This window comes from Pezoporus flaviventris, unplaced genomic scaffold (genome assembly GCF_033815535.1).
Source record: "Pezoporus flaviventris isolate CSIRO_AGI_PZ_B2104156 unplaced genomic scaffold, CSIRO_AGI_Pfla_v1 ptg000029l, whole genome shotgun sequence".
Classification (NCBI taxonomy): Eukaryota; Metazoa; Chordata; class Aves; order Psittaciformes; family Psittacidae; genus Pezoporus; species Pezoporus flaviventris.
The window spans coordinates 18469675-18483424 of record NW_026892577.1 but is presented as its reverse complement, the minus strand read 5'-3'; the positions used below and the strand labels follow the sequence as shown (position 1 = coordinate 18483424).

At 42.6% G+C, this 13750-nt stretch overlaps 2 protein-coding genes across 30 annotated transcripts in view; one reads left to right on the top strand and one right to left on the bottom strand.

Annotated features, from left to right (window-relative positions):
* HELLS (helicase, lymphoid specific) overlaps positions 1-13750 on the bottom strand; it is a 324719-nt gene that overhangs the window by 226963 nt on the left and 84006 nt on the right. The gene's annotated exons all lie outside the window — the stretch shown is intronic.
* SORBS1 (sorbin and SH3 domain containing 1) overlaps positions 1-13750 on the top strand; it is a 78054-nt gene that overhangs the window by 57480 nt on the left and 6824 nt on the right. For 13 of the 29 annotated variants that reach the window (XM_061459396.1, XM_061459395.1, XM_061459406.1 and 10 more), the window contains 6 exons: positions 26-111; positions 1690-1857; positions 3303-3349; positions 4461-4575; positions 4683-4808; positions 5791-5985. In XM_061459396.1, coding sequence (XP_061315380.1) covers positions 26-111; positions 1690-1857; positions 3303-3349; positions 4461-4575; positions 4683-4808; positions 5791-5985 — 737 coding nt within the window. Of the gene's footprint in view, positions 1-25; positions 112-1689; positions 1858-3302; positions 3350-4460; positions 4576-4682; positions 4809-5790; positions 5986-7887; positions 8617-9945; positions 10063-13750 lie in introns of all 29 variants that reach the window. The other 16 variants (XM_061459387.1, XM_061459394.1, XM_061459393.1 and 13 more) reach the window with 2 other exon arrangements.

Genomic DNA, 13750 nt, shown 5'->3' with positions numbered 1-13750 from the left:
ACTTCCTTATGTTGTTTTGAAGTAGATTCAGAATCACCAAGGCATTTTGCACCAGTTGATTACATGGAAACTCCAGAAGAAATTATCCGCAGACGGCATGATGATAAAGAGGTAATGCCCTCCTTTATGACCTAATAACAGCTGTAGCAGCTGCATAGATAAGAAATATAGCATTCAGCCTTGAGGACAGCTTGTATGTCCATGGCTAATTATATTGGAAGTTAGAGCAATCTAGCTGGAACTAGTATGTTTTAATTTTAATAATACTTCTGACACTGATTTAATGTATAATGTGTAGTCCAGATTAGTTTTTGTTTAAAATAAAACTGATAGTTATTATCAATTGCATAAAATTATATATTGGGCCTTTAAAGACTGTGAAGAGATTGGAGATGTGTATGGGATGTGGTACAACACCCCAGTATTGACAGATAAAGATGAAATGGTTATTCTGTGAATTAAGGTTTTATTGTTCTCCGAGAAAGCCTCTTGAGTCAGTATTAATCAAAGTGGTGAGAACAGTGTTTTCTTGTGGGGGATCCTTATGTTTTGAACAGCAAATGTAAGATATTTTAAGCTATCGGAAAGTGTGAGTTTTCCCTCAGTGCAAACTAGAATTCTTTATGGTATCTCAAGTTGTTGATGACAGGATGTAGCAGTCCTTTCCAAAACGGCTGGGCAACACTGGGAAAAGCCAAAATAATAGGAAAACCACATAGACTTTTCAGCACTGACTGTATTCACACTGATTTAAAAAAGTTATAAAGTGATTGCTTTCCAGGAAGCTGGATTTAATTTTCACTGTGGGAGTGGGGAGGGAAAGATACATTTTTAGTGTTGACTTTCTGAGTTCAGATAATGTGTATGTGTGCTTTGAAAGATGGTAAAACCTGCTCTTAATTTGTATGTGAAAATTTTTTTTGCTGTCTTCTCCTGTGAAAGAGTTGGTAATCCCCCCATTTCTGAAATCCAGCACAAGAAGTCATGTAAGAGCAAAACTCTGAATTCACTATGACCTACTGGCTTCAAATAAATTGGCACAGAGCTGAACTCTTCAGCCTACAGTCAGCCCTAAAAGGTGGAAGAATCCTTCTACCCAGATGCTCAAGAATGCACATTTCCCTTAGTGTTCCAGAGACGTCAGAAGTCCAAAATAACTATTTAGGGTTTATTTATATTGTATATGTATATTACATGAAACCAAAGGAAGTATGGAGGATGTGAAACCTGAAGGTGGTTAGGATCTCTCCCAAGCTCTTTGCAAAGCCCAGGGGAGTTTGATGCCCTGGAGCTTACTTTGTGGACCTGATTCAGGTCTCTTGGAAGTCAATGAGAGAAACTTTGTTGGTTGAAGAGTGTTTGGATCAGCCATCTGCATTATCAGCAATCTTCTTAGAAACTCCCAGGACCCCTCCAGAACTTAGAAAAACTCCTTGTTGACTTCCATTAACTTTGGATCAGATCCTCTGTCTGAGCTGGATTTCAGTTATGCCATAATGATGTTTTATTTTCTGTGGTTGCAGAATGAAAGGGTATTGTGTAATTAGCAGAATCAGTATTTTATGTTGAACTGTAAAAGTCTAGCTATTTGCTGGGACCTCCGAAGTTTCATTTAAGTCACATTTGTGGCAGCTTTTGAATACATTTAACTAGATGATTTACTGCCCATTTTATGCAATTTTATGGCAGAAACTTTTAGAGGACCAGAGACGGCTTAAACGTGAGCAAGAAGAAGCAGATATTGCAGCTAGAAGGCACACAGGGGTTATTCCAACGCACCATCAGTTTATCACTAATGAGCGATTTGGGGACCTCCTAAATGTAGACGATACAGCAAAGAGGAAATCTGGGTCAGAGGTCTGTTTTAGTTACCTCAGTCTGCTGCTTGACCCAAAGCAATATTTGCCTCTCACAAAGTTGTGCTTTAGGCCGACATTAGCTCTTCAGAGAATGTTCGGGTTTTTTCCACCTTCCCCTTTCCCACTCTGGCTTCATTTAGATCTGCTTTGACTCTTGTGCCTGGTAAATTAATTGATATCTCATTACCAAGCTGCATATGTTAAAGCATGGCTGCTGAGAATTGCTGGTGCACACCTGTGATGCATGCCTTTAAAGATCAGCTACTTTTAGTGAATTAAAGGCATTCTACATCTTTTGCATCATATTGCTACATTGTTGTCTTGTCTGTGTCTTATGCTTAGAAACTTCATGTCTTGTTGATCCTGGCCATGTCACTGTCTTGTGGTTTTATTTAGAAATAGATTGTTTCTTTTCCTCTTGAATGGTGCTTAATGTCCTTTAGGAACAACTGGAAAAAGTCTTGGCGTGTTTCACTGCGTACGACCCAGTTGGTCTTTCTGAAAGAGACAAAGGAGGAAGTAGATGCATTTCCCATAAGTCCAAGGCACTTTTCCTAAGGGCTGAATGCTAGTTCAGATGTCCTGGCTAAATGCCTTTTTCTGCCTTAGGGATTTTTGCTGGGGCTTTTGACAGTGGTTCTATTCCCCAGGGGCGCTGCATTGCAGCGGTGCTTGAGGTGGTCACTGCATGGATGGAGTACACTTGTCTGCCCTGTATGTATTTTCAGATGCTCTGGTGCCACATGAATGTGACTGCTTCTTATTTTGTGCTCTGCTACCACAATTACGTTAAAACTGTCTGAATATTTTGTGGCTATTAGAAAATAGGCAAAGTAAATCAATTTTTAAAGCAGAGGCTGGCTGTCAATGTCACCTTCAGCGTTGTAGCCACTGGAGACATTTTTTTAGCCACATACTTAATTTATTCATATTTCCTCCTCACCTTTGTCTCTTTCCTACAAATTTATACAGAGTACATGGGTCACATTGCAGGAATCAGCAGGACCAGATAATAATATGTAAGAACCACATAAAATAAAATCCTGCTGTTCTTTTTCCCCAGTTAGTAAATTTTGCTTTTCCATTCACATATCAAGGAAAAATTTGGTCCTGGAGCCCCCAGTAACTGTAGTTACTGGAGCAGCTTTCATTCAGCAGGGTTTGCCACATTTAAAAGTTTATTGGTGTTAAATCTATGTCCTGTAGAGCTCTTAATTACTGTTATAGCAGAAGCTGGCACTTTTTGCCCTGGTGGGAGAGACCCATCCAGCATATTTGCATTGTAGTACCAGTTGCACACAATGCAGAATACCTGCATTCAGTTTCTTCCCCAGACTAATGTTAGCTGTAGAAGAGTTTGGATGTTTTTCCTCAGAAGAGGGTTAAAAACATAATTATTAATTTTAATGTGTTGTGTTTTTTTTTTTTTTTTTTGATCTCTAGATGAGACCTGCTAGAGCCAAGTTTGACTTTAAAGCACAGACACTAAAGTGAGTACAGCTCATTACTACTGCCTTGAGTGTTCTTCATCTGCTTTTTTCCCTAGGATGCAGCATTTTTGAAGTGTCATGGAATTGGATTCATGTTTTGGGAGTATCTTTGCAGCAGCTCAAACTGAAGCTGTCCATAGTAAGACAGGGAAAAGTAATATGAATTTTACAGGTCATAGTCTCTAAAGGACTTTCAGGAACATGTCTTCTTTCTCAGTGCATCTGTAACCCAGGAACAAATCAGTGTTCTGCTCTGGGGGTGAGTTGAGCCATGGGAAAGTGCTCTGGTTGATGTTCTTCCACACACCTTGTAAGAGCAACAGCTGGGTGAGACCTTTGGGCAGCAGCTCTGTCACTGCCCTTGTGCTGGAGATAGAAGGGGTTCCTCTGCATGACATCCCTGGTTGTGCTCCAATCTAGGAGCCAAAAGGACTGTATTAGTCAGTAGCTTACTACCATACAGGTAGTAAATCTATCATACAGGTGGTCAGAACAACATATATATGCAGAACAGCAGCATCCTTTTCATTGTGCTAAGCATTGGGACTTAAACAGTTGTCTAACTTTAAGCATGTCAAGGTGTACCCTTAACTCAGGATTTTCCTGATTCAGGAACTGTAAGGTTACAGAGTGGTCACTCCTCCTCTGGCATCTGTGGATACACCAGTGGATGCTTCTGATGTACCACATGCCCTGTTGCAGTGCCTTGTGTGAATCGCACAACAATACTCATTCTTTTTGGAGACACTGTTGTGAAGAGAAGGCCTAGAAGGCCCTTTGCATGACCTTGGAGAAGCTCTTATTTTAACATTGCTAGAGAAGAAAGAAAGAACAGAAATCAGTGAAGGATCTGCTGTTTTTCTTCTCAGCTGCTAATGAGCTGGGAGTATTCTGTATATGTTCTATATGTGATGATTTACACAGCATCTCCCCAGCACCTGTAATAAAAGAGAGGCAGATGTAATTCTCAACATGGAGCTTTCATTTTGCACGGAGCATGATTTGTATCAATAGGGCTGATGCAGACCTTGGTACTTCAGGATTGCTGGACAGAAAAGGAACACATCTGTTCTCCAGTGATGTTCTTATGGAGCACTTGTGTTGTTAACAGGGAGCTTCCTCTGCAAAAAGGAGATATTGTTTACATTTACAAGCAGATTGACCAGAACTGGTATGAAGGCGAACACCATGGCAGAGTTGGCATCTTCCCACGATCATACATAGAGGTAGCTGCTTTCCTTGCAGGTGTTCTCTTTGCCCACTCCCTTTCTGCCAGTGACCAGTTTATGGGCTTTTTATATGTGACTCATATGATTCTGTTTGTTCATTCCAGCTCCTCCCACCAGCTGAGAAAGCTCATCCCAAAAAGCCATCACCATTGCAAGTATTGGAATATGGAGATGCTATTGCCAAGTTCAACTTCAATGGAGATACCCAAGTAGAAATGTCCTTCAGAAAGGTAGGACTTTCATTGTGTTGATGAACTGAATCCAGACATATGCTTTTTAACACTAGTAACTTGCAGTTTCCAAATGAAAGCTCAAATAAGATGAACTCCATATTCAGGAAGGATTCCTTCTTACCACCCATGTTTTTACTCCATACTCATTATGTAATGTATTGCAGAGACAGTCAGGTAGGCTGACTCGGGAAGTGTCTAGGGCTAGCGAAGAAGATACTTTGAGCACAAGTGCTGGAAGCCTGGCTCTGCACGACACATTAGATATTTGGTGACATGTCTCCAGTCCGGTCCTCTCCAATGGAGATGCATACAGTCACATGAGAATAGCAATATAAAAGAGAAGGAAACTAGATTCACCTTCCTTCATACCACAAGCCATACCAATACCATTGAGACAGGCAAGTTCTGCAGAGTGAAGGAATAGGAATGGGTTGTGTAATGGCTGTTCAGAGCAGTCAGACATATTTGGATCTCAACCAGCTTTCTGGTTTACAGCTCAGATTAGATTTTGTCTAATTCTCTTTTAATTGTACATGAAGGTAGTGCTTGCAGTTTATATTAATGGTCTGGAAGTTGGTTCATTTGTCAGCAGAAGAGGAGAGAGAGCAGAGACCTAGTTTAAACTGCAGACCTGTGTCTATGCCCTGTATATCTCATACCCAAGAGTCTTGTGGTCAGCCTGAAACTGCTGGCTTCCATTTTTTTAATTGGCTATAGCAAGTAGAGTCCTGAAAATGTGAGCATAACTGAGTCTGCAGACAGCCCAAGTCAGCTCCAGAATATATGCATTTCCCTCTTCTCTGAACTGAAAAATATTATTCCCACCCAGAGCCTAGGGTTCCTCCATAACTGGGAAATAGAGGAGGCTGAGAGCCACCAATTGTTTTAAATCAGATGTAGCAAGATTAAAAATGTAATCTTCTTTGGACTGATGAAATATGTTAAGATCAGGACTACATTACTACATTCCTTCCCATAGGGTGAAAGGATCACATTGATTCGACGAGTGGATGAGAATTGGTACGAAGGCAGAATCTCTGGCACCAATCGTCAAGGCATCTTCCCTGTCACCTATGTGGAAGTGCTGAAGCGGCCAGTGGTCAAGAATGCCATTGACTATCCTGACCCACCAATGTCCCTCTCCCCTAACCGCAGCATGACAGCCTCACCACAGGTATTTGGACTAGATGCAGCCAGTTACACCACCTTGCAGAACAGAGGGATGTTGCCATTGCTGTAGCTAAGGCTAGTGTTTCACGCAGTAAAAGCCTAAAAGCCATGTGCTCCCTGCAGGATACTGCAACTGCAGGAAAACGCAATGTTTCATTTACCAGAAGGGTTAATGGATGGGTCACGTGGGGATTTGGAGACTCAGCTTTTCATCTCTGATCTGTAGCTTGAATTCAGGCCAGGTTGAAAGGGCTACAGTTCACTGCCATCTGAATAAATTTCACTGCCAGAGATAGAATGAATTGGTGGTCCAGCTCCTTGTGAGTGCTTGTTTGCACTTTATAGACCTCCACTGTGAAGAGTTACTTTCTTATTATGACTATCAAAAGGGTGTCATAGACTGTTATAGTCTGTAGCAGTCATTATGTTGATTCTAGTCAGTTTGAATCAAGCTGTATATTTACCCTTAAATGTTCCAGCTCACAACCAAGGTTTTGTGAGAGAGGGTCAGGAGAGCAGCCTGTATTATTTGAAATTGGTGCTAAACGAACTCAGGGTTTGAAAGCAGGCCAGTCTGGGATCTTAGATGAATATTACAGTCACTATAAACCATGCTGCAGTTCAAAGCAGAAATCAAAATGGCAGCAGGTAATTATATGGGGATCCCAGAATGTTTGCTGTGGAAAATATATCAGGGCAGCAGTGAGTCTCTAAATCCCTTTCTTTTGCTCTCATCCTGAAAATAGTCATGCTTGAAGGTCAGCATATGTGTCTGGTTTGCAGCCATGAGGTTCTGGTACATCCCTCTCTCACCCATGGGACAGAAGCAAGGTCATTCTGAGGTCAAGCCTCCAAGGAACAGAATTGGAGAACTGGGATCAGGAGGGAAGGGGAAGGCTGCCATGGCTCATGCCTGGTGTCTGCCTGGATCTTCCCTAAAAGGAGTGTTTTTATTCTTAGCCACTGTGTAAACAGGAAAGACTTGTTGCTTTTTTGGGGTTCCCTGTCGAAGTGGACCTCAGTTGAGCTTTTCTGTTTGAGCTTGGCAGTCTCTCTCCGTGGCTGTGACCTGTCTGCCACCAGCTCTCTGCGAGCTTCTCCCTTTAATGGAAGGGATCGTGTTCACTCTTTTTTCATTTCCTATATTATTCTTTTGATTCTTCCCCTGGTAAATCAATTCTCTCCCTTACTTTTTTTGTCTAACTTGGCAGAGGACTGAGAAAACACTCTGATCAGTGCTAATGTAGCTGATCTCGGTGACATTACTGGTTGTAATAGCTAAGGGCAGAAGTCAGTTGTGTGTTCTGCCGTTATAAACGTAGGACCTACTTTAATCACCAAAACGCCAAATAGCCACAGCTGGCTTTTTTATCCTTTTCTCCTCCACAGCTTCAGCAATGCAAGTCTCTTGAGGAGCAGGCATTGCTCATGCTAGAGTGGATAAAGTCAAAATTCATTGCACCAGTAAATTCTGACTTGGCTCCACAGTGTGAGTTGCTGGGGCCCCAGCTGTTACTGCCAGACAGTCAAATGCTACATGCTGCCATCATGAATGGTGGCTTCAACTGCTCCCTGAGGGACTCAGGACATATGGTATGAAGTCTTAAGGTCTTCTGCAAGATGTTTTGTGTCTGGGATCCTGACAAAGGCTGGAGAAGGTTATTGGCAGCACAGACACACACAATGGACCCTGTGGTTGGAGTAGCCGTGAACAGCATATTCTCCAACACAGTGCACACTGTCTGTGGAAAACCTAAGCACCATGCTTGGTCACAGATCTGCTCTTCTCCATACTCGTTTGCTCTCCTTTTACTTTTGCTCAGTCGCTTTATATATTCTTTGTTGTTTTGGGTTTTTTTTTTTGTTCATTTCTTTCTTTTTCTCTCCTACTTTTGTCTCCTTCAAGTCTCCCAGCTCTGAGCAGCTCCATACACCAACTCCTCCACCTTTGCCTTTCACACGCCGTGCCTTATCTCCAGAGGTGCAGGCGGTCACATCTGAGTGGATTGCTCTGACCGTGGGAGTATCTCCTAGCCCCACTCCTGCCATAACTCCTCCATTGCCTCCTCCGCCTGAAGCCTCTCTCTCTCACACTGGCTATCTCTCGCCTTCTGCTGCAGCCAGCCCTTCCCCCACGGTCAGCCTCCACCATTCTCACCTCTCTGGCTCCTCAACTCCCAGGTCCATTAAATCCCCATTGCCCTCTTACTCATCCAGACCTCAGTCCTCCACCCACAGTTTCTATGAGTCCACCCCACAAAGTGAAGAAAAGTTTGTTGGTTCCCCTTCTCCCAGCGTGAGCTACTCTAACTCCCCTCGCTGGGCAGCGGAGAGCCCCGAAGGCATCTTCACAGAGCAGCGTGACATCACTGGCAGCCAAACCTGGCTCCAAAAGACTGGAGAGGGCAGCAGCAACCCTGAGCAGGGTGCTCATACTGTTCCCAAGATCTCTGTTGAGCGCTGCCTGAAACCATCCCAACTAGACATGCGTGTGAGCGCAGAAAAGAGACCTGTGGGTTCGTCTGAGGACAACCAGTTGTGTCAGGAACTAATGGCTATTGTGCAGGGAGGTAAAACAGAGAAAAGAGACATGAGGAAAGGTGATCTGGGAAAGTTTCAAAGCGGGGAAAATAAGGTACTTCTCCTGCATGTGTGTGTGCTGCTCTGAATTGCTGATTTTAACTGGTGTGTTAAGGTTTGTGCTGCTCTGCTGGCCAGGCAGAGCCAGTGGTTGCCACACATAATTTTGATGTTCCTAAGAACTTCTTCCAGGGTTTACCAGTGGTGTTCACTGGATAGTAGATCAAAAAGTTTTAGAAGAGGGCTCAGGAGCAGTGTAGTGAAAATTATTTTAGAATAGGTAATAACAAAGGACTGACTCAACTGGTCACCTCTAATGAGGTGATTGTCCCAGATAGTGACTATTACTAGATGTGTCAAATGAAAGTATCACACAGGCCTCATGCACATATACCTCACTGCGTGGAATACAAGCAATTCCTTGCTATTCAGAGATTTTTCCAGTGCATAATGGATCATCTTTGTTTATAGGATTTATTTGTTCCTCCTAAAGCCAAGCACTAAAACGCCTTGTAAATGTCAACCTGGCTCCTAGCATCACAAAAGCTGTCCCTCCATGATCCCAGAGCCTGTGGTTCAGTGAACCTCACTCTGAGATGTATGTGACTCAGTCAGGGAGGCTTGATTGTTGTCTATGTATTGAGTGGAACTTATTGCTTTTGTGTCTCCAAAATGATGTGAAAGGATCTAGCCATAAATAAGAATTAGAACTAGTGATACTTTTCCCTAAGAGTTCTTAATTACATGAAGCTATATGTTACAATGAGAGGGAAGATAGGGGAACCCTGCAGTAGCTTCTACAATAAATCTCCAAACCTCTGTCTTGGTGTAGATCTGTCCTAGTTTGCAGCTCTCAGTTGACTTGGGGTCCACTGTGGGCAACAGAGCCCAAATACATGACAGCATCCCCCATGCAGTGTTGTGTAAGAGTGGAAGTTTGGAGAGCTCAAAATCATAGCATTATAAATACCATCTGGAATGCACTGCGATAAGCCACTATGACATACACCATCTAGCAAACATTAAATAATGAAGAACTAAGATTTCTAAGATGACACATTTCACACTGGGAAATCATATGAAGAATTGCTTGATTTCTGCTTGAGTCATAACCAGAAGTGCATCAAAAGCTGTATAATGACTGTGCTGTTTACCACCTGGACATACTTTTAGTGCTGTTTTTTTACAGACATAAGCTGCATGTTTAAAACAGAATAAGGTGGTCAGCTCAGATGAACTAACTGAAAACTGCACTTGCCTTTGCATGAAGTTACGTTTGCTGTGTATGCATCAGATTTACTGCATAGTAGATGCTCTTATCACTAGCAGTGATAGTGATAAGAGACTATGTGCCAAGCTGACCAACTTTTCTTTTCTTCAAAAGACTGCAGACTCAAAAGCATTCTCTTCATCTGCTCCTCTCTCTTCTTCTGCCCTCTCTTCCTCTACTGTCACAACACAGCCACCTCCCAGACTTACATGCAGAGTCAGTAAGCCACAGGTAATCATCTTTGCTGATTACTCTTCCATTACTTAGAGATGTTTCCATGCCATTGTTTTGTCATATGCTTGTTTAGCCATTCATTCACAGGTGAGATATTTATCCTATCATTTAATTCAGAATTTTTATTTTTTTAATCATTTTAAATGACTTCCAGGCTGTGCAGAAGGGCAGGTATGGCCAAACTCTTCAGCTGGTGCAGATCCGCATAGCTTGAAGTCTGGGTTTCTGCCAGTTTGTACCAGCTGAGGCTCTGATTTTCTGTTCCTCTGAAGGATTAACCCAAGGCTCACCTAGTTCTGACCTTGAGTTCCTACAGCTTGATTGCATTATAAGGCAGTACTGATGGCCTTGTTAGCAGGAATGATATAGTGTGAGATACTTCGGTTCGCGTTTTGTTTAACCACATCAGATCAAAATTCAAGGTTTGAGCATTTCGGACCTAGGGGTAAGGCATACACAACTTGCTATTCATAATGTCAGGGACCTGTGCCAGCCTTCTCAAGTAGGATCCAGAGGTTCTCAGCTCTATTGCTGACAGGTACAAACACCTTTAAGGAGGGGTGCAGCTGGGTCTGTACAGCATAACCAACTCAGCATCAGCACTGTGTGGCTGAGATGTTCAAGGTCCGGGCATGAGCAGTGCTCGCAGCTGCTGGTGGCTCATCAGTCCTTCCAGGCAGCTTCCACAAGATGGCAATATTTGAAACGGAAAACTCAGCAGAAACTGAACTGTTTGTAGTGATGGGTACTGGGGAAGCAATCTGGTTTATCAGTGAACCAGGCAGGCTGGTCATGCAGGATGAGTGTCAGAAGTAGCTGCCAATGTTATTTATTTTCTTTAGTAGTTTATGAGACCGACATACAGCTTGAACCCTGAAATTTCCCTGTTACTTGCTCATTTCCCTCTGATTGTGAGTTTGCACAACTTTTTACTGAACAGCACCTCCTGCTTCCATTTTAGTTTCAAAGTCTGAGTCCAACAGAATACATATTCTGCCTCATTTTAAAAATACATAGAAGTTTTCTCTGTTGGCCTTTCTCCTGACTTCTGATGTGCCTGGTCCTGCTGGTGCTTGCGCTGGATGTATGTGATTTAAAGGAGCAGGAGCAAAAAGCTGCTTTTGGGGAAAGACATTTCTCCTGAGTGCTGATTAGCATACAGTTCTATTTTGGGTGTTGCACCTGATTGTAATAGGACCCTTGTCAAAGTCAAGACAAAATTTATATTTTATATGCCTTGACAATCAGAGCATTGTCAGTGTCAAAACTGCGTCTGACATTACCAGTAGTCTTGACCTCCTTTCCTTCTCTTGGCCTACAGTTGTTTAGGGAGCAGGAGCAGTATTTATGTGTACAAATGACCTCTAATTACCTGTGTGACCCATGCAGAGGTTGATGGCTTCAGCAAAACTGTGGGTAATATGTTGGAGGCCTTTACAAAAATCTGTATCTTTTCATTGGTTTTAATCAAATGAGAAAATCGCTTGGTAGACATGAAAATGAGACATTACATTTGGGTTTTGTTTCCAGTGCTGTACATCCTTGGTGTCTGAGATATTTTACTGTTTTAAAGTTTAGTTTTCTAATTTTATTTATCATTATAGAGAACCTTCCCAGTTACAAAAGTCTGACTCAGGGTTTTTTTTTTCAGGTTTAAGACTTCTTTGATACAGGGCTGGTGGAAGGAGTGTGTTTTTGCCTGTTCCATTTATTAATAGTATAAATTGCAATTCTGAAGTTGTTGCATTTTATTTTTACTGTCCATACTAAAAAGAAAAAAGAACTACCCCACAGCATGTGAAAGATACATCAAGTATAACTTACAGATAATTTGTTTGAATATTCCATTAAAACATATTTTTATAACATAAATATTAAGCAGTAATGCAATCTATCATGGAATTTCTAGTTTAACCCCTGTTTTACTCTGAGGTCCTGTTAGCACAGTGTGACAGTCAGCAGTGGTAAGCAGTGGTGCTGTCAAGTGTGTAAGCAGCAGGAGTGGCTGGATGAGGGTCCCTGTATCACCTGACAGTGTGAGGAGTGTCAGGGGGGCTGCCTGCTCTTTTGCACTTGTACAAAACCACTGTGGCAGAGTGGTAATTTCATCTGCCTGTGGTAGACAGGGAGAGCATACGAGGAGGATGCTCAGACCCCATCTTCCCCAGCACAGACTAGCTGTGCTTTCTTAGCATGTCTATTACATAGTTAGCACCATCTCCAGATAAGCTTTTATATCCCCCAGTGGTTTTCTGCTGCTACAGAGGTTCAGCACGGTGGCATTTCTACCCAGCATGTTTACTGTCCAAGCCAGTGCTGCACAACCTGCAACAGGCGTTGGCGCCTGCTCCCCATGGGAGATGCATCTTACTGGTTCAGCTTCTGATCCAGAGGCCAAGGGGGAGTCTACCTTCTGATAGCCTTCAAGCTGCTCTGCACTTCAGCCTTTTCAGCGTCCTTTGTGAGAGCTCTTTGTCCAGCTTTTCCCTAATGTTCACCAGAGCTGGGGCTTTGGTGTGTCCAGAGGTTTTTCTTTTTTCCTTTCAGCTGGACTGGGGACTCCTCCCTGCTCATGGTTCTCCATTCACGTGTGGGAGCATCACTGCTGATGTGTGCCCTTCTTGGAGGGGCTACCAATTTGTCTGTATGTCTGTCTTGTCTGTCTGTTAGTCTGTTCTGCTTAGCTTTCTTTTTGCTTATGTAGTACTCTTAATTCCCACCAGAAAGGGATGGAAGAATACAGGTAAACAAGAGCTGCAATGGATAGACACAGTGACGACACTCAACTTCACTAGGAGCAGGGAGAATACTACTGAGTTAGCACCAGCATCTTTCTCCCTAATGGTTAAAACCTGTCTCAGGGCTTTGCTAGGCTCTTAATTATCTTAGAATGTTTCTCTGGTATTCTTACATATTTGTGGTACTCTTTAGACCCATCCTCAGGCTCCATATAAGGTGGAAGTAGTGGCCAGCTGTGCTTCAGGAGTCATTATACCACATATTTGTATAGTGTGCACACTAAAGGAGACACAGACACTTCAGCACCTGCTTAAGTTTATTCACTTAGTTTTACAAAGCACATAGTGTGACTGATGGGTAGGAATTGAGTTGTCCTCAGGGATTGTGAATACTTGATCACTTTTAGCGCCCTCAGTTTACCTCCAGCAGCAGCAGCAGGGCTGGCTTATTGTTTTGGGGAAACCTCTTGTGCTTTTTACTTTGGAGCTGTGCCCTGCACTTGCTGATTCCTTGGCTACTTCCTGCACATAGAGCCGTCTCTGTAGGTAGTACACACGCTTTCTAAACCCATGTTTGAAGAGCATTCAGAGGTAGTATCAGATTTTTTCAGCTTTCAGATAACAAACTTACTTCATAGTTATTAATGCTTTTTGGAGGAAAAGCTGGTCAGGAAGGTCACAAGTAATCAATGGGAAAGGGACCATAGAATCTTAGGAGCTCATGGAGCAATTCGAGCAGTCAATTTATTAGTATGGAGCAGAGAAGCACTTTCTTGAATTAAAAAAATTATCACAACTGCCTCTCACCTCAGCCTGGAAATTGGTTTTCCCAGCTACTTGACAACCTGCATTAGCTCTGATCTCATCTGATTTGATCCCCTGTATCCAGTTGGCTTCCACAATATTAATTTTAAATTTCTAATTATTCAATTTCCCTTTCAAGGACT